The sequence below is a fragment of the Saccopteryx leptura genome, chromosome 1 (assembly GCF_036850995.1).
Source record: "Saccopteryx leptura isolate mSacLep1 chromosome 1, mSacLep1_pri_phased_curated, whole genome shotgun sequence".
NCBI classification, from domain to species: domain Eukaryota; kingdom Metazoa; phylum Chordata; class Mammalia; order Chiroptera; family Emballonuridae; genus Saccopteryx; species Saccopteryx leptura.
Window position 1 is genome coordinate 338,095,698 of NC_089503.1, and position 21,144 is coordinate 338,116,841.

Here is a 21,144-nt window from a genome sequence, read left to right on the forward strand (position 1 = left end):
AATTCCAAAGATACTACAACAAAAAAAAATTATAGGTCAATATCCCTGATTAACATAGATACTAATATCCTCAATGAAATATTAGAATACCAGATCCAGCTATCCATTAACAAGACGACACACTATGATCAAAAGAAATTTACTTCAGGGATACAAAGTTGGTACAGCATACGCAGATCAAAGTGAAAAGACACAAACAAAATGAAAGATTAAAAACCACATGATCCGACATAACCTGAAGGGACATCAAAGAATGCAGCAATTCTAAGCATTTTCTAGGATATGGAAGGCAAGGTAACGAAACAAGCCATGCCCTGGGTTAACTATCCACACTCCAAGAACTGAGTCAAACCTTGAAAAAAAAACTGAAGCAGAGAGACAAGATGGTGCTGGAGTAGGCGGACGTACCAACATCTACCCCCCAGAACCAGAGTGGATTACAAACTAATTTTAAGAACTATCATCTGGAAAAACCAACTTTGGACTAAACTAAGAGGACTCTTCAACCAAGGAACACTGAAGAAGCCACACCAAGACTGGTAGGAAAAGCGGAAATGCGGAGAGGGCTGCCCAGCCCCCCGGAGCGAACGGCAGCCGGGAGAGACTCGTGTGGCGGGAAGTGAGTTTAGCAGAGAGGGGAGGGTCTTGAGCCCCAGGAACAAAGTACAAGCCTGCAGACCCAGAGCCTAGAAGAGGCGTAAGGACAGTATTTAGCTGGAAACAAGCCAGGATACTGTTTGTGAGAAAGAGTCTGATTTCTCAGACCCAGGACCCTTTTTAAAGGGAACGAGCAGAACATCTCTCTCACAACCACTCACCCAGGGCTCCTGGGGACGGGGAGAGAGGAGAGGACCAGAGTAACAGGAAGAGAATGTAATCTAGGAGACACAGGGAGAAACATTTTGGGAGATAGCCACCCTAACCCCTGGGACAAGTCACTCCCCAAAGCTGAAGTGAATATTTCCCCTGGAAAACAGCAATACCAGCAAAGGGAAGCAGGAGAGCAGCCAAACAAGCTCCTCCGCGACATTCAGAGCAGAGTCGCACAGAAGGAGGGAGCTTTTGGGTCTACAGTAGTGAGTCTTAGGGTCCAAGCTGCAACGCCTCCACCCACGCGGCTGAGGGCTTGCTGGAGGGCGGGTGGCAGCGGGAGACAAAAGCACGGTTCTGCGGCAGGGGTGGAAGCCAGCTGGCCACCACTGGGCTCAGGTGTGAGCTCAATCTTGCCCGGCTGGGGAGAAGGGGCCGTGCAAAAGTAGTCAATGGCAGCCTGTAATCCAGCCTGCAGGAGAAGGGCGGGAACCCCGGAAAGGGTGGAGACCAGCCCCTGAGCAAGGGCACAGGAGCACAGTCTTGCCCCGCCCGTGCAACCCAGGCTTTCGGTCTGGCTTGGTAGCCGGCTCCTCCTGCAGGGGTGGAGCCAAAAGCCCAGAAGAGGTGGAGTTCGGCTACTGAGCTGAGCTTGGGCACGCAGTACTGCCCGGTGGTAGAACCAAGGCTAGCATCCGTTCCTCGAGCAAGCTCCTCCTGCAAGGGCAGGGCGAAAGCCCGGAAACAGGCGGAGACCCGCAGCTGAGCAAAGGTGCTTGCCAGTGCCCTCAGGACCGAGCATAACGTCACACACGGGGGCGGGGCAAAGGCCAAGGCCACCAACGCTTGTGCACCCGAGCGCGTGATCACAGCCACTCCCGTTAAGAGAAAATGCGAGGCAGAAAAATACAACACAAATGAACCAAGAGAAAAACCCAGAAAAGGACCTAAGTGAATCAGATATAACCAAATTACCAGATGCAGAGTTTAAAATAACGATTGTTAGGATGCTCAAAGATATTAGAACCATAGATGGCCATTACGAAAACCTAAATAAAGAGATAACAAATATAAAAAAGGACATTGAAATAATAAAAAAGAATCAGTCAGAAATGACAAATACAATATCTGAAATAAAGAATACAATGGAAGGATTTAAAAGCAGGATGGATGAAACAGAGAATCGAATCAGTGAGTTAGAGGACACGATAAATAAAGGCACGGTAGCAGAGCAGAAGAAAGAAAAGAGACTCAAAAAGTCTGAGGAAACTCTAAGAGAGCTCTGTGACAAAATGAAGAGAAATAACATCCGCATCATAGGGGTTCCTGAAGAAGAAGAGAAAGAACAAGGGATAGAGACTTTGTTCAAACATATCATAGCGGAAAACTTCCCCCAGTTAAGGCAGGAAAACATTTCACATGTTCAGGAAGCACAGAGAACTCCAATAAGGAGAAACCCAAAGAAACCAACACCAAGACACATCATAATTAAAATACCAAAGCTAAATGATAAAGAAATAATATTAAAAGCTGCTAAAGAAAAAACGACTATCACCTACAAAGGAGCCTCCATAAGGATGACTTCTGACTTCTCAACAGAAACACTTGAGGCCAGAAGGGAATGGCAAGAAATATTCAAAGTAATGCAGAACAAGAACCTACAACCAAGACTACTTTATCCAGCAAGGCTATCATTTAAAATTGAAGGAGAAATAAAAAGCTTTACAGACAAAAAAAAACTCAAGGAATTCAGTGCAACCAAACCAAGGCTGCAAGAAATGCTAAAGGACCTGTTGTAAACAGATCAAAGGAAAAAAAAGAATATTGCAAAAGAGGAATACAGTTTTAAAGAAAAAAATGGCAATATACAATTACATATCAGTAATAACCTTAAATGTTAATGGATTAAATGATCCGATCAAGAGACACAGGGTAGCTGCGTGGATAAGAAAACAGGACCCATACATATGCTGTCTACAAGAGACACACCTTAAATTAAAAGATGCACACAGACTGAAGATAAAAGGATGGAAAAAAAATATTTCACGCAAATGGAAATGAAAAAAAAGCTGGGGTAGCAATACGTATATCAGACAAAATAGACTTTAAAACAAAGACCATAGTTAGAGATAAAGAAGGTCATTACATAATGAAAAAGGGAGGAATCCAAAAGGAAGATATAACCATTATAAATATCTATGCACGTAATGTAGGAGCACCTAAATATATAAAGCAGACTTTGATGGACTTAAAGGGCGAGATCAACAGCAATACTATAATAGTAGGGGATTTCAATACCACATTAACATAATTAGATAGATCCTCAAGAAAGAAAATTAACAAAGAAACAGCAGACTTAAAAGACATATTAGATCAACTCGATTTAATAGATATCTTCAGAATCTTTCACCCTAAAACAGCAGAATATACATTCTTTTCAAGCGCTCATGGTACATTCTCTAGAATCGACCACGTTAGGGCACAAAAGTGGTCTCAACAAATTTAAGAAGACTGAAATCATATCGAGCACTTTCTCTGATCACAATGGCATTAAACTAGAAATCAACCACAACAGAAAAACTGAAAAACATTCAAACACTTGGAAACTAAATAGCATGTTATTAAATAACGAATGGGTTAACATTGAGATCAAAGAAGAAATAAAAAAATTCCTAGAAACAAATGACAATGAGCATATATCAACTCAAAATTTATGGGACATAGCAAAAGCAGTCCTGAGAGGGAAGTTTATAGCATTATAGGCATATCCTCAAGAAGCTAGAAAAAGCTCAAATAAACAACTTAACCCTGCATCTAAAAGAACTAGAAAAAGAACAGCAAGTAAAGCCCAGAGCTAGTAGAAGGAAGGAAATAATAAAGATCAGAGCAGAAATAAATGACATAGAGGCTAAAGAAACAATACAGAGGATCAATGAAACCAGGAGCTGGTTCTTTGAAAAGGTAAACAAGAACGATGAACCTTTAACGAGACTCACCAAGAAAAAAAGAGAGAGGACTCAGATAAATAAAATTAGAAACGAGAGTGGAGAAATAACAACTGACACAACAGAAATACAAAATATTGTAAGAAAATACTATGAAGAACTGTATGCCAAAAAACTAGACAACCTAGATGAAATGGACAAATTCCTTGAATCATATAATCTTCCAAAAATCAATCTGGAAGAATCAGAAAATCTAAACAGACCAAGTACAAAACATGAGATTGAAACAGCTATCAAAAACATCCCCAAAAAAGAAAAGTCCTGGGCCTGACGGCTTCACAAGTGAATTCTACCAAATATTCAAAGAAGAACTAACTCCTATCCTTCTCAAGCTATTTCAAAAAATTCAAGAGGAAGGAAGACTTCCAAACTCCTTTTATGAGGCGAGCATAATTCTGATTCCAAAACCAGGCAAAGACATCACAAAAAAAGAAAATTATAGGCCAATATCCCTGATGAACTTAGATGCAAAAATCCTCAACAAAATATTAGCAAACCGGATCCAGCAATATATGAAAAAAATCATAAACCATGATCAAGTGGGTTTTATTCTTGGGAGGCAAGGCTGGTACAATATTCGCAAATCAATCAATGTGATTCATCACATAAACAAAAGAAAGGAGAAAAACCACATGATAAATTCAATAGATGCAGAAAAAGCATTTGATAAAATCCAGCACCCATTCATGATCAAAACTCTCAGCAAAGTGGGAATACAGGGAACATACCTCAACATGATAAAGGCCATCTATGACAAACCCACAGCCAACATCATAACTCAATGGGCAAAAATTAAAAGCAATCCCCTTAAGATCAGGAACAAAGCAGGGATGCTCCCTTTCACCACTCTTATTCAACATAGTTCTAGAAGTCCTAGCCACAGCAATCAGACAAAAAAAAGAAATAAAAGGCATCCAAATTGGAAAAGAAGAAGTAAAACTATCATTTTTTGCAGATGATATAATATTGTTTATAGAAAACCCTAAAGTCTCAGTCAAAAAACTACTAGATTTTTGCTCAGCAAGAGAAACTGATAACAAGATAAACAGACAGCCAACTAATTGGGAAATGATATTTTTAAACACCTGCTCAGATAAGGGCCTAATATCCAAAATATACAAAGAACTCATAAAACTCAACAACAAACAAACAAACAATCCAATAAAAAAATGGGAAGAGGATATGAACAGACACTTCTCCCAGGAAGAAATACAAATGGCCAACAGATATATGAAAAGATGCTCATCTTCTTTAGTTATTAGAGAAATGCAAATCAAAACTGCAATGAGATACCACCTCACACCTGTTAGATTAGCTATTATTAACAAGACAGGTAATAGCAAATGTTGGAGAGGTTGTGGAGAAAAAGGAACCCTCATCCACTGTTGGTGGGAATGTAAAGTAGTACAACCATTATGGAAGAAAGTATGGTGGTTCCTCAAAAAACTGAAAATTGAACTACCTTATGACCCAGCAATCCCTCTACTGGGTATATACCCCCAAAACTCAGAAATATTGATTCGTAAAGACACATGCAGCCCCATGTTCATTGCAGCATTGTTCACAGTGGCCAGGACATGGAAACAACCAAAAAGCCCATCAATAGATGACTGGATAAAGAAGATGTGGCACATATACACTATGGAATACTACTCAGCCATAAGAAATGATGACATCGGATCATTTATAGCAAAATGGTGGGATCTTGACAACATTATACAGAGTGAAATAAGTAAATCAGAAAAAACCAGGAACTGCATTATTCCATATGTAGATGGGACATAAAAGTGAGACCAAGAGACATTGATAAGAGCGTGGTGGTTACGGGGGGAGGGGGGAGAGGGAGAGGGGAGGGGGAGGGGGAGGAGCACAAAGAGAACTAGATAGAAGGTGACAGAGGACAATCTGACTTTGGGTGATGGGTATGCAACATAATTGAACGACAAGATAACCTGGACATGTTATCTTTGAATATATGTATCTTGATTTACTGATGTCACCCCATTAAAAACAAAACAAAACAAAACAAAAAACTACTAGACTTGATAAATGAATTCGGCAAGGTGGCAGGATATAAAATCAATACTCAAAAATCAGAGGCATTTTTATACACTAATAATGAACTGTCAGAAAGAGAAATCAAGGAATCAATCCCCTTTACCATTGCAACCAAAAAAATAAAGTACCTAGGAATAAATCTAATCAAGGAGATTAAAGACTTGTACTCGGAAAATTATAAAACATTGATAAAAGAAATCAGGGAAGATACGAATAAGTGGAGGCATATACCATGCTCATGGTTAGGAAAAATAAACATCATTAAAATGTCTAAATTACCCAAAGCAATGTATAAATTCAATGCAATACCGATTAAAATACCAATGACTTACTTCAAAGATATAGAACACATATTCCAAATATTTATATGGAACCAAAAGAGAACCCGAATAGCCTCAGCAATCTTGAAAAGGAAGAATAAAGCGGGAGGTATCACACTTCCAGATATCAAGTTATATTATAAGGCCATTGTACTCAAAACAGCATGGTACTGGCATAAGAACAGGCGCAAGGATCAATGGAACAGAACAGAGAACCCAGAAGTAAACCCACAGCTCTATGGACAACTGATATTTTACAAAGAAGGTAAGGAAATACAATGGAGTAAAGACAGCCTCTTCAACAAATGGTGTTGGGAAAACTGGACAGCTACCTGCAAAAAAATGAAACTAGACCACCAACTTACACCACTCACAAAAATAAACTCAAAATGGATAAAAGACTTAAATGTAGGCCGTGAAACCATAAGCATCTTAGAAGAAAACATAGGCAGTAAGCTCTCTGACATCTCTCGCAGTAATATATTTGCCAATTTGTCTCCACAGGCAAGTGAAATAAAAGACAGGATAAACAAATGGGACTTTATCAAACTAAAAAGCTTCTGCACAGCTAAAGACAATAAGAACAGAATAAAAAGACAAACTACACAATGGGAGAATATAATTGACAATGCGTCTGATAAGGGGTTAATAACCAAAATTTATCAAGAACTTGTAAAGCTTAATACCAGGAAGACAAACAATCCAATCCAAAAATGGACAAAAGAAATGAATAGACACTTCTCAAAAGAAGACATACAGATGGCCAATAGGCATATGAAAAAATGCTCAACATCACTAATCATTAAAGAAATGCAAATTAAAACCACAATGAGATATCACCTCACACCAGTCAGAATGGCGCTCATCAATAGAACAACACAGAATAAGTGCTGGTGAGGATGTGGAGAAAAGGGAACCCTCCTGCACTGCTGGTGGGAATGCAGACTGGTGCAGCCACTGTGGAAAACAGTATGGAGATTCCTCAAGAAATTAAAAATCGAACTGCCTTTTGACCCAGCTATACCACTGTTAGGAATATACCCCAAGAACACCATAGCACTGTTTGAAAAGAAGAAATGCACCCCCATGTTTATGGCAGCATTGTTCACAATAGCAAAGATTTGGAAACAGCCCAAGTGTCCATCAGAGGACGAGTGGATTAAAAAGCTTTGGTATATATATACTATGGAATACTACTCAGCCATAAGAAATGATGACATAGGATCTTTTACAACAACATGGATGGGCCTTGATAACATTATACTGAGCGAAAGAAGTAATTCAGAAAAAACTAAGAACTATATGATTCCACACATAGGTGGGACATAAAGATGAGATTCAGAGACATGGACAACAGTGTTGGGGTTACAGGGTGGGGGGAGGAGAGGGAGGGGGTTGGGTGAGGGGAGGGGCACAAAGATCATGGCTTTTCAGCATTTGCCATATTCCCCCTTTAATCTATAGACAGACAGCAAATATTTACGTATGGTGTTCCCACTATAAAGACTGCTGTCTTAGGGACAAATGCTGATGAACTATTTCAGCAGTTCCTCCTTCTTCAAAGACTTATATGTCAACATAGAGCTCCATGTTTAAGAAAAAAACAACAACAAAAAACCACATGATCCTATCAATAGACACAGAAAAAACTTTTTATAAAATCTAGCACCTATTTATGATAAAAATGCTTAGCAATAACGGAAACATACCTCAACATAATAAAGGACAAAGATAAAAAACCCATAGCCAACATCATACTCAATAGCAAAAACTACAAGTGTTTCCCTTAAGACAGGGAACAAGACTTGGGTGTCTGCTTTTTCCTCTCTTAATTCAACACAGTAGTGGAAGTCCTAGTCACAGTAATCGGACAGGAAGAGGAAAGAAGAAATAAAGCATCCAAATTGGAAAGGAAGAAGCAAAACTGTCATTATCTATAGATAACATGATACCGCATATGGAGGATTCTATCACAACGTTACTAAAACTGATAAATAAAATTCAGTAAAATAGGAGGATACAAAATAAATATCTAGAAATTAGTTGCATTTTATACACCAATAATGAACTATCAGAACAGGGAACTAAGAGACAATCCCACTCACAATTGCTTCAAAAAGTATAAAATATCTAAAAATCAATTTAACCAAGGATGTATAAGACCTGTACTCAAAAAATTGTAAGGCATTGGAAAAAAAATTGAAGATACAAATAAGTGGAAGCATATACTAAGTTCATGATCAGGAAGAATTAACATCATTAAAATTTTCATACTAACTTAAGCAATCTATAGATTCAATACAATTCCTATTAAAATATCAATAACATATTTCACAAAACTTGAACCAATATTCTAATAATTTATATGGACCACAAAAGATCCCAAACCACCACAAAAATCTTGAGAAAACAGAACTTGGAGAAATCATGCTATCTGATATCAGACTATACTAAAAGGTCACAGTAATCAAAAAGCATGGTACTAGAATAAAAACAGACATATGGATTAATGGGACAGAATAGACAACCTAGAAATAAATCCATACCTTTCCATCAATTCATATTGACAAAGGAGGCAAAACACACAATGAGGTAAAGATAGTCTTATTCAATAAATGGGGTTGGGATAACTGGACAGACATGTGCAAAAAAATAAAACTAGGCCACCTTCTTACAGCATATACAAGAAGAATAAACTCAAAATGGATTGAAAATTTAAATGTTAGAAATCGTAGAAGAAAACATAGGCAATAAAATCTGAACATTTCTTGGTAGATTTTATTTATTCATTTTTATAGAGAGAGAGAAAGAGAGAGAGAGAAAAGAGAGAGGAGCAGAAAGTATCAAGTTCCACATGTGCCTGGACTAGGCAAGCCCAGGGTTTCAAACCAGTGACACATCAGTGATCCAGGTCAATGCTTTATTCACTGTGCCATGAAACACAGGTCAGGCTGAACACTTTTTATAGCGATATTATTTTTGGATAAAATTTGTTGGGCAAAGGAAATAAAAGAAAAAAATAAAACACATAGGACTATTTCAAACTAAAAAGGTTTTGCACAGCAAAGGAAAACATCAACAACAAAATTAAAAGACAATCCATAGAATGGGAATATATTCACCAATGACAAATCTGATAAGGAGTTAATACCCAAAATTTACAAAGAACTTCTAAAACTTAACACCAAAAAAATAAACAATGCAATTAAAAAATGGGCAAAGAAACTGAATAGACACTTCTCCAAAGGACATACAGATGGCCAACAGGCATATGAAAAGATGCTCAATCTCACTAATCATCAGAGAAATGAAAATTAAAACCACAATGAGATATCAACTCACACCTGTCAGAATGGCTATCTTCAATATATCAATAAGCAACAAGTGTTGGTGAGGATGTGGAGAAAAGGAATACCTGTGCACTGTTGGTGAGAATGCAGATTGGTGCAGCCACTGTAGAAAGCAGTATGGAGTTACCTCAAAAAATTAAAAATGGAACTGCTTCATGACCCAGTAATCACACTCCTGAGAATATATCTGAAGAAGCCCAAAACATTAATTCTAAAGAATATATAAACCCCTATGTTCATTGCAGTGTTTCTTACAATAGCCAAGATTCAGAAGCAGCCGACATGCCCATCAGTAGATGAGTGGATAAAAAAGCTATGCTACATCTACACAATGGAATACTATTCAGTCTTAAGAATAGGAAATCTTACCCTTTGTGATAGCACGGATGGGCCTGGAGAGCGTTATATTAAGTGAAATAAGCCAGTTAGTGAAAGACAAGTACCGTATTATTTCACTGATATGTGGACTGAACAACATAAACTAACAAAATAGAAATGGACTCAAAGATAGAAAATAGACAACTCTTAGAGGGGAGTGGGGTTGCTGGGTTGGGTGAAAAAGGTGAAAGGATTAAACAAAGCATACAAAAGAAAGAAAAAACCTCATAGACAAACACAACAGTATGGTTACCAGAGAAAGGAGATGAGGGAAGGCAGAAGAGGGTATGGGAGGATAATGATGGAAGGAGACTGGACTTGGGGTGGTCAACACACAGTACAATATACAGATGATGTGTTATAAAATTCTACACCTGAAACCTGTACTTTTATTAACCAATGTCACCCCATTAAATATAATAAAAAAGAAAAAAGGAAATGTTAACTTAATCTACACTAATCAATACAGATTTGTAAGTTTGGAAATTAAAAATAGAGGTTTGCTTTTCTCAAATTTTTGCGAGTCAATATGTGAAATGATGCTCTTTCGAAAGCACTGTGGCTTAGTCTAGGTGTGGGGAGGTGTGTGTGTATGTGTGCGCAGAACAAGCATTAGCACTGACAGCCAAGATTATTCCATAACAAGCTAGGCAAACTGGGAAGTTATTTAACTTTTCTGACCTTTCATATCCTATTTAAAAAATAGAGATCAAACAGTACAAAGTTTGTAAAACTGCTGTGAGCATTAACGGATATTATGTATCTAAAGTACAGTGTGTCCGTAAAGTCATGGTGCACTTTTGACCGGTCACAGGAAAGCAACAAAAGACGATAGAGATGAGAAATCTGCACCAAATAAAAGGAAAACCCTCCCAGTTTCTGTAGGATGATGTGGCAGCATATGCGCATGCTCAGATGATGACTTAACACCATGTATACAGTGGAGCAGCCCACGGCCATGCCAGTCGAGATGTGGACAGTACAGAGGAAAGTTCAGTGTATTCTGTGGCTCCCTAAATTCGAATCTGTGACCAAAGTGCAACGTGAATATCGGCACATTTATAACGAAGCGCCACCACGTAGGAATAACATTACTCGGTGGGATAAGCAGTTGAAGGAAACCAGCAGTTTGGTGGAGAAATCCCGTTCTGGTAGGCCATCAGTCAGTGACGAGTCTGTAGAGGCTATATGGGATAGCTACCTAAGGAGCCCTACAAAATCTGTGTGTGAGCCCACATCGAACTGCACTGAATAGGTATGAAACTAGGAGTTTTCCTTTTATTTGGTGCAGATTTCACATTTCTATCGTCTTTTGTTGCTTTCCTGTGACCGGTCAAAAGTGCACCATGACTTTACGAACACACTGTACTTGGTATAGTTTTGGTTATGTGTCTGGCACATAGTAAGTGATTAATAAATGCCATTAACTTTATCACAAATCTCATTTCCTAAGTTTGCTTTACAATCCTTTTGAAATTCTCTTAACCCAATTACAAAACTGAGACTATCCTCATATTTTCTAACTGAATAATGAAATAAAATTTTTGTTAACAAAGTAGTTATTTTATCCCTAATAGTGGAGATTCTAGTTCTATCATAAAATTGAATGCTAAGTCACATACCTTATGGCCAGACCAGCTTAAGAATTAGGAATAGGAGACAGTAAACTTTTTTTCTTTTGAATTAGTATCTTGAACTGTTATTATAAGATAGCGTAGATGAATGTAAGAGTCACTTGAAAGAAACATGTAGTGATGACAAAAAAAGTTCTTAAAAGGCCAAATGGGAACATAAATACATGAAAAATAAACCAGCCAAAAATGTGGCCACATTTATAAGAACGAAATGTGTGAGGCATAAGATCAATAAGCAAGAAAGGTAAAAAAAAAAAAGCTGATACGGTCTGTAATTTTCATAGCTTAAGAAGGAAATAAACTGTTTTACAAAACAAAAGCTTAGATTTTGTAGGCCAAAAAGATAGTGAGGGAAGAAGGCTGGGATACTGAAGTAAACTTGTTTTCAGGGGGAAAAAAAGGGTACAAAGACCAAGAAGAAAATAATGAACAAAAAGAATAGATATGGCCTGACCTGTGGTGGCGAAGTGGATAAAGTGTCGACCTGGAAATGCTGAGGTTGCCGGTTTGAAACCCTGGGCTTGCCTGGTCAAGGCACATATGGGAGTTGATGCTTCCAGCACCTCCCCTCGTCTCTCTCTGTCTCTCCTCTCTCTCTCTCTCTCTCTCTGTCTCTCCCTATCCTCTCTAAAATGAATAAAAAATTAAAAAAAAAAGAATAGATATGAAACCTATATTTTTTAATTTAAAAACCTTTATCAATTTTAGAGAGAGAAGAAGGGTGAGGGAGAGAGAGAGAGAGAGGGAGGGAGGGAAGAAGGAGGGAAGGAAGGCGGGGGAGAGAGAGAGAGAGAGAAAGAGAAAGAGAGAGAGAGAGGGGAACATCAATCTGTCCCTGTATGTGCCTTGACTGGGGATCAAATCAGCAACCTCTGTGCTTTAGGACGATGCTCTAAACTGAGCCATCTGGCCAGGGCTAAAACCTATTTTTAAGAATGACAGTGAAGAAAGGACAACTGGGAAAGAGGTGGGACTGTATGGTTGTCTCTAGTTTTCACATAACCTTATATCATTATTTTATACTATATGTTTTGAGTTAGATCTGAGCCAGATAGCTTTTATAGTAAAAACATCTGCATCTCTATTATGTTCCTTAGGGACTATTAATAATAGTAGACAATTAGGGCACTCCCACTTATGATATGGGAGGGAAGAAAGATATCATCAGTGAAGCTGCATACTGGAAAGAATGGGGTTTAAAGAATGAACTCTTGGAAGAATCAAAGACCAAGTCAAACATAAAGATGATCTGAAGTAGTAACGAAAGCATGCCAGAAAAACTGGTAAATGTGTAGAAAGTGAGAATTCTGGAAAAAACTGTACTTATTCAGAAAAGTCAGAAAATGTTGAAGAAAAAAATGACTTTAAGAAAGTATTCAGGGTACAGTGGATCTGTGGATAAAAGATATATGCTATGAGTAAGGTTAACTATTTTCTGTCATATGAATATCAAGCCTTTTCTCCTTAGATCACAAAAATGGATTCAAAAAATCTACTTACTGTTTAGAAAACATAACGAAAATTATTTCAGAGGAACTCAACTGACATTTCTATTTTAATAGTCTACTACTGGATTCAAGGGTCCATTTCAACTTGTTAAGGACAAATAGCTTTGAATAGATTTGCTTTAAAAATATCTTTATGTTGTAGCCTGACCAGGTGGTGGTGCATTGGATAGAGTGTCGGCCTGGAATGCTGAGGACCCAGGTTCAAAACCCTGAGGTCGCCGATTTGAGCATAGGCTTACCCTCTTGGTGCTGGGTTGACAGGGTTGCTGGCAGGATCATGTCTATGATCCCATGCTTGCTCACTTGAAACTGAAGGCCACTGGCTTGAGCAAGAGGTCATTGGCTAAGCGGAAGCCCCCCAGTCAAGGCACATATAAGAGAGCAATCAATGAACAACTAAGGTGCCACAACTCTAAGTTGATGCTTCTCATCTCTCTCTTGTCCTGTCTGTCCCTGTCTGTCTCTCTCTCTCTCTAAAAAAATTAATCAATAAAAACATCTTTACTTTGTAAATAAATATGAAACCTTAACAAATAACACCAGCAAAACAATAAACTATATGAATATTTTTACTCTGAGTTTTCAACTTTGTGTGTGATTAAATATTAAGTTTCTAAGTAATATTTAAATCATGAACTGGGTATATAAGAAGTGTTTTTAAAGTTGAGTTTGAAATTACAATTTCACATAATTAAAGAATTAGTCCATAAAAATCTACTTAAATAAACTTATTTGATATAAGTACTGATAGCATCAGCTTAAATTTATGAGCCACAGGATCAGAAAGCTAAATGATATCAATTCAAAGGAGGATTAGAGACAAATCCCCCCTTCTGGCACTGGGAAGCACCAAGCAAACCTCTAAAAAATGCAAGGTTTTATTTTTAGTATCCCCGTTTTCTGTTCCTTTCCTCTGGCTGCCTAGCATTCTTGACCCAAAGCTACCCAAGGCTCACATGCTGATATTAGTTCTACATGTACATCCCATTAGCACTTCCCTAGCCATACACAGCACCCTGTCTTATTCTGCTTTAAAATTCTTAAATGGTTACTAATGTATTTCAGATTAAAATATAACTAAGCATGGAATACAAAAAGGTATTCACCCGTCTCACGTTGTCTAGCTTCATCTTTTACCTTTACCCCTACCCAAATATCCTTTAATTCCAGGCAAACTGAGGTAACTGTCATCCCAAATAAGCCATTCTCTCATTTGTCTTGATACTGACATGATATTGTAATATAATACATAAATATTTTGGTTTTCATCCATGGTTCTGAAAACCAAGCTGGTTCATGCTGTTAACTGCTTTTTTGTGCTTTACTTCTGAACCCAAAATCTCTCTAGAAAAACAGGACTCAACAGAATTGTGATGATGAAAATATTCTTTTTTTTTTTTTTTTTTTCTGAAGCTGGAAACGGAGAGAGACAGTCAGACAGACTCCCGCATGCGCCCGACCGGGATCCACCCAGCACGCCCACCAGGGGCGATGCTCTGCCCACCAGGGGGCGATGCTCTGCCCCTCCGGGGCGTCGCTCTGCCGCGACCAGAGCCACTCTAGCACCTGGGGCAGAGGCCAAGGAGCCATCCCCAGCGCCCGGGTCATCTTTGCTCCAATGGAGCCTCGGCTGCGGGAGGAGAAGAGAGAGACAGAGAGGAAGGAGGGGGGGGGGGGTGGAGAAGCAAATGGGTGCTTCTCCTATGTGCCCTGGCCGGGAATGGAACCTGGGTCCCCCGCACGCCAGGCCGACGCTCTACCGCTGAGCCAACCGGCCAGGGCCGAAAATATTTATCTGTGCTGTTCAATGCGGTAGTCACTAGCCACATGGAGCTACTATGCCCCTAAAATATGGCTACTGTGATTGAAGAAAGGAATTTTACATTTTACTTAAACAGCCACAAATGACTAACAGCTACAACAATGTGTAGCTTTTGTTTTTTCCTCCCTACAAAAAGGTATCCTTGTGAGTGGGGTGTAAGGTTGAGAGGGAGGAGATTCACTTTTAGCTAACCTAGACTTTTCTGTTTAAGAACTGAAATCCATAGGAAAACCTGGGGATTTTCCTAATATTCTTGCAATCTCAGCAGCTATACATTAAAAAAAGATGTTTGCTTTATTTTATCAACTATTTCTGGGCATTCTGTAAAAGAAGGATTTTCAGATATATGATCTGCCAGATGGCTGGCAAAGGAAGCTAACTCTATTCTACATTTCTATAGAAGCAAATTATGAAAATAGTATGACACCTACGTGTTAAAATTACAGAATGAAAAATTACAAATATTAAGAATATTAATTTTCTACAGACTAAAAGCAAGCCTGTGGTTCTCATTTACATTTGTTTCTCTGTATCAAATATTTTAAATGACTAATAAAAAAAATCAATGTTCAAAGCACTAAATAAAAAAAAATCATTGGAAACGGTGACAAAATAATAAAGTCTTTTACTAAAGATAATTTATGTATTTTAAATTAAGAACAGATACCTGTATTATTCTTACCTCTGAATTAATAACTTTAATCAAGAAGAAAATGTGATATACCGTCTTGGTTAACAAAGAAAGTTGACGACACCTTTCTAGGTATATATGTACTGATGGTTCCACTCTCTGCTGTAATTTACTCCAAAAGAGAGTGAGTTCCCTAATTAAAAAAAAAAAAGCACAAAAAATAAGTTGGAGCAGTAATCTAATCATGGACTACATCAGTGCAGTCATTACATTTGAAATTAACATTGGTTATAGATTTCAATTCTACATGTATAATTAAGTTTGAAATAAAAAAATACAGATCTCACTTTTCTAAAGACTAAATAAAACCAGGATAAATTTATCACTTTATTGATTATATTTTTCAATTTCAGACAGAAAGCATGGCCTTTTACTAGGAAAGTACCTGACATTTAAACAATATATACAATTTATGGTAACTTTGAGCCACATATGAAATAAGAAGAGTGCAAAATATGTGTGTATATATAAAATGCTCTGATGGTATACTGGTTTTTTACAATCATTTAAAATTTTATCTTCTAACAAATTTAAAACTAATACATTTAAATCGGCCAATTAAATTTAAAATTTCAAATAAATTATTAGGTAAATGTTAAGAATCAATGATGACACAGAACTCAGAAGAAAATAACTAACCTATGTGACAGCAGTGAAACAATAATAGAAAATGTGAAAAATGAACTTTGAAATGTATATCAAATGCAATTATAATACAATGTATTTTTCATAGAAAAAATTTTACAGAAGTGGTCAATTTTTCTCCTTTTTACCTATTGTACTATTTCTCTTCTGTCTGCCACAGTTAATCTCCCTTGCTTCAACATTTTTACCAAGTACTCTCCTCAATACAGGCTAAACTATTAGTATTTCCTTTCACTCCTAGAAATTTTGATCTTTTCACCATCCACTTGAATAATTTGTTCATTTCTGGATTTTAACCTATATAAAGACTTCAGAATGTGTCTCTCTAGTCTTTACCACTTTCACCTCTAGTTCTTTGTAACTTTTCTATTTCAACCTCTTCTTTTTTTTTTTTTTTTTTTTCATTCTTCCGAAGCTGGAAACGGGGAGAGACAGTCAGACAGACTCCCGCATGCGCCCGACCGGGATCCACCGGCACGCCCACCATGGGGCGACGCTCTGCCCACCAGGGGGCGATGCTCTGCCCATCCTGGGCGTCGCCATATTGCGACCAGAGCCACTCTAGCGCCTGGGGCAGAGGCCACAGAGCCATCCCCAGCGCCCGGGCCATCTTTGCTCCAATGGAGCCTTGGCTGCGGGAGGGGAAGAGAGAGACAGAGAGGAAAGCGCGGCGGAGGGGTGGAGAAGCAAATGGGCGCTTCTCCTGTGTGCCCTGGCCGGGAATCGAACCCGGGTCCTCCGCACGCTAGGCCGACGCTCTACCGCTGAGCCAACCGGCCAGGGCTCAACCTCTTCTGAAACCTGAAACTTAATGTATAAAAAAAATTATATACATTCTTTCCAGTCCATCATCTTTCTAATTTAATGCATCATTATCACTGACCCTATGATTCTCTGCTTTTTATCAAGACTGCTGTTACCTTATGTATCTTTCACTATATCCTACATCCATAAAGAAGCCTTCATAACTTACCAGCTGGACTATTTACTGGCTTTCTAGTGGATTTCCCTGTCTCAACTCAACTTCTTATATTGCCATCCCGCTCCCCCTAATTCTGTCCTCACCATTCAATGCCCAATCATCCTCAACTACTTGTCTTAAACAATGTTTCTTAAACATAAACTTCTATTTTGCTCTCCTTCTACCTAAGAGCTTAAAATGAGTATGCTTTTGCTTTTCACATATAATCTTAGATGACTTTTAAAACCAATATAATACATTAATTTCTTAGTCATTACTGATACTTGTTATATAGAAAATTTACTTGTCTTCAATAAATACACATTATTTATTCTCCCTTTAGAATGTTCTACCTTTTATATTAATTCAATTGCATATATAATTTTTCCTTCATAATAAAGCACAATTGTTCAAAAAATCCATTATAATTGTATACTTCATTATTCTTTGATTACACTATCATTTATTTAGCTTGTTTGTTCTATACTCATTTGTATGCCATGTATCACTTGGTTAAACATTCTTAAATGTCAGATATTATAAATTAAATTTTCCTTTTTGTTTGCATAATAACAGAAACGACAATGAAAATAAATGACTGACCATATAAATGGTTAGTTTTAGCTAACATTGTCTAAAATAAAGGTTTTTGAGTTAACAGAAGTGAACATCTATCTCTATTAGCTGTATCCCCCCATCCACCCACCCAAAGGACTATATAACAAGATTTTCCCACTTGGAAATTTACCATACAAAGAAGTGTGTATTGTAAAAGTTAGTGAAGTAGAACGATCTTTCATAGAAAGAAAATAAACCGTATTTCCATACATAATAATAGTTACATAAGAGTTAAAAGTGTATAACCTTCAGAGGAAAAATAATACACCCTTTCAATCATAGGGTGCCTACATATCTGAAGAATTTTTTATTGTGGCACTAGACAAAATAAACTTTTCATCTTCCAACATTTACAAATTTCCTGATCATTATGTGACCATTACTCGTATATTAAGCAGTGTGTGGGCCTTAATACAAAAAGTTTTTGAAGTTATAAAATGAACTACTTAATAATCATTTTAAATAGCATATTAATATCTGAAAATAAGCTTTTTATCTTGCTAAGACAAGATTTAAAAAAGTATGTTCGTAAGCTATCTGAATTCTCATGACTTATCTTGTGTTCTTATTTAACAAATGTTTCTTTACAAAAGAAAATCAACTCACCAAGCACAATACATTTCTCCTTGTTGGAGCTGACGTGACAAAAATGCAGTACACAGAACAAGAGCACTTTTTTCATCACCTTCAGATTCTAAGTTACATATCATTTCTAGTGCATCTTTGCAATCAACTTCTGAAATCTATAGAAAAAGGATACAAAAATATGTCATAAAATGGTTTAATCTTCAGATATACAGTAATATACTTCAAATTTTTCATTAAATATTTACAGATCATTTACACCAGTAAAACTTCATAAGTCAAGCACTATCAATTCATAATTTGCCATTACCAGGCTGCAGTTTAAAGAAACAATCATTCTTCAACCCAGAGAACCAACTATTTTCAAGAACTTTACAAGCATGCATTTATATGTAAATAATTAATGCTAACTATAAGCACCCTACCCATTAAATCATGTCTATGATACTGAATAAGAAAAGCTACAGTACTTGTATTTTCCCCCTTTATCCAAAAGATTTAAAAAGCATTAGAATTAGCAGAAAGATAAAGAAAGGTATAATGGCAATAGACTAATAAATAGTGTCCATTCATCTGAGGGGGAAAAAGCGTAATATGTTTAAAACACTTTTAAACAGTTTTAAATTAAGCTCACTTCAGTTTTCTATAAATCTCCAGTACTTTTCATACAGTCACGCAAGCAAAGGTATATAACCTAGATGGTGGCAACTTGCTTCATTTAATTACACACTTACATCTATTACTTCTTAGAAAATTAAAATTACAATAAAATGAACTAAATTTACCTACAATCTCCACATGAATTTGCTTTGATACAAGGATGTAACAGATAGCATACAATCACAAACCAATGGTGTTTCACAGACTAGAAAGATTAATTCCAACATGGTACAACTGATAAATGGCAAAAAGAATTGGAGACCAATACAGACTATCAGCACCCGTGTACAAGAGGTAATCACGCCCCTTCTTATTGATCTTCTATCTCTCCCACCCATTTTTGAGTGAGTGTGTTGCGTGTGTGTAAAACAGGGGTCCCCAAACTACGGCCCGCGGGCCGCATGCGGCCCCCTGAGGCCATTTATCCGGCCCCCACTGCACTTCTGGAAGGGGCACCTCTTTCATTGGTGGTCAGTGAGAGGAGCATAGTTCCCATTGAAATACTGGTCAGTTTGTTGATTTAAATTTACTTGTTCTTTATTTTAAATATTGTATTTGTTCCCGTTTTGTTTTTTTACTTTAAAATAAGATATGTGCAGTGTGCATAGGGATTTGTTCATAGTTGTTTTTTTTTATAGTCCGGCCCTCCAATGGTCTGAGGGACAGTGAACTGGCCCCCTGTGTAAAAAGTTTGGGAACCTCTGGTGTAAAATGAAATGTGTTTGGGATGGAACAAGTGTCTAACTGGAAATGAGGGTAATCCTGAGGTTGATCTTCGATGATGATGATAAAGTTTGCATAGAGATAGATTCAGAGGTTCCATTTTATACATTAAATTGGGCTAGAAAACTAAGACAAGAAAAAAACCCAATTCTGAGTCTGTGTTGAACAACAATGATTTCTTAAAGCAACTATGCAGTTAATGGCAGAGTTAAGACTGAAACCTAAGTCTTGAAACTTCCTAGGTGCCTTGTTCTTTCCACTACTCCTCTGTCTGCCTCTTTCTTACAAATGTTACAAAGTTATCCCATTTAACAAATAAAAAAAGGGGGCTAAATATGTATGTGTGTGTGTACAGTAAATATTTTCAAATGCCTACAATACTAAATGCATTGTCAGACATTATATATTTTTGTATTTTTCTGAAGTGAGAAGCGGGGATGCAGAGAGACATACTCCCACAAGCGCCCCACCGGGATCCACCTGGCAAGCCCACTAGGGGGTGATGCTCGGCCCATCTGGGGTGTTGCTCCATTGCAGCCAGAGCCATTCTAGCGCCTGAGGCAGGCCATGGAGGCATCCTCAGCGTCCAAGTCAACTTTGCTCCCATGGAGCCTTGGCTGTGGGAGGGGAAGAGAGAGATAGAGAGAAAGGAGAGGGGGAAGGATGGAGAAGCAGATGGGCACTTCTCCTGTGTGCCCTGGCTGGGAATCGAACCCAGGACTTCCACACACTGGGCCGACGCTGTACCACTGAACCAACCAGCCAGGCCAGGGCCAGACATTATATATATATTTAATGTCCACTTTCCCACTAAGTAGTATCATTAGCATTTTATATATAATGAACATGAAGTTTAAATAAATAAATTATGTAATTTGCCAAAGTTACCACAGTGAGTTAAGTGGTAGAATCACAAATCAAGATGTCTGACATTAGAGACCTTATTCTCTTTCCATTTTATCACAGTATCTTTTACTAAAAGCTGTACTAATTTTAAACAATTATCTCGGAACACCCATGTAAACAAACGTTAAGAAGTCAACCCATGAGTTGTTGTTTATTTTTACTTTACTTTTTTGTAAGATATTAATAATAACAATCACAGCTACCACTTATTTGTCAGTGCCAGCTTCTTCAGAAATAGCATTGCTAATCAGCACAACAGCTTGCCTGGTAGATTCTACTGCTTCTTTTTAAAGATAAGGTTCAAAGAGGTAAAGTTACTTGTTCAAAGTCACATGCTTAAGTAGCAGCAGTCAAGATTGCAACCTTGGTCTAGCTTCAAAGTCTATGTAGTTGCCAGAGTTCTACAGACACAAGCATATTGAGGACCTTTCCTGTTAAATAAAAATTTTCACATGTTTAGGTTTAACTAA

At 37.6% G+C, this 21,144-nt stretch overlaps 1 protein-coding gene across 2 annotated transcripts in view; it reads right to left on the reverse strand.

Moving 5' to 3' along the window:
• Positions 1-21,144, reverse strand: part of ZNF292 (zinc finger protein 292) — a 131,970-nt gene that overhangs the window by 10,776 nt on the left and 100,050 nt on the right. For both annotated transcript variants that reach the window (XM_066358915.1, XM_066358916.1), the window contains 2 exons: positions 18,407-18,543; positions 15,568-15,709 (listed from right to left, as the gene is read on the reverse strand). In XM_066358915.1, coding sequence (XP_066215012.1) covers positions 15,568-15,709; positions 18,407-18,543 — 279 coding nt within the window. The remainder of the gene's footprint in view (positions 1-15,567; positions 15,710-18,406; positions 18,544-21,144) is intronic.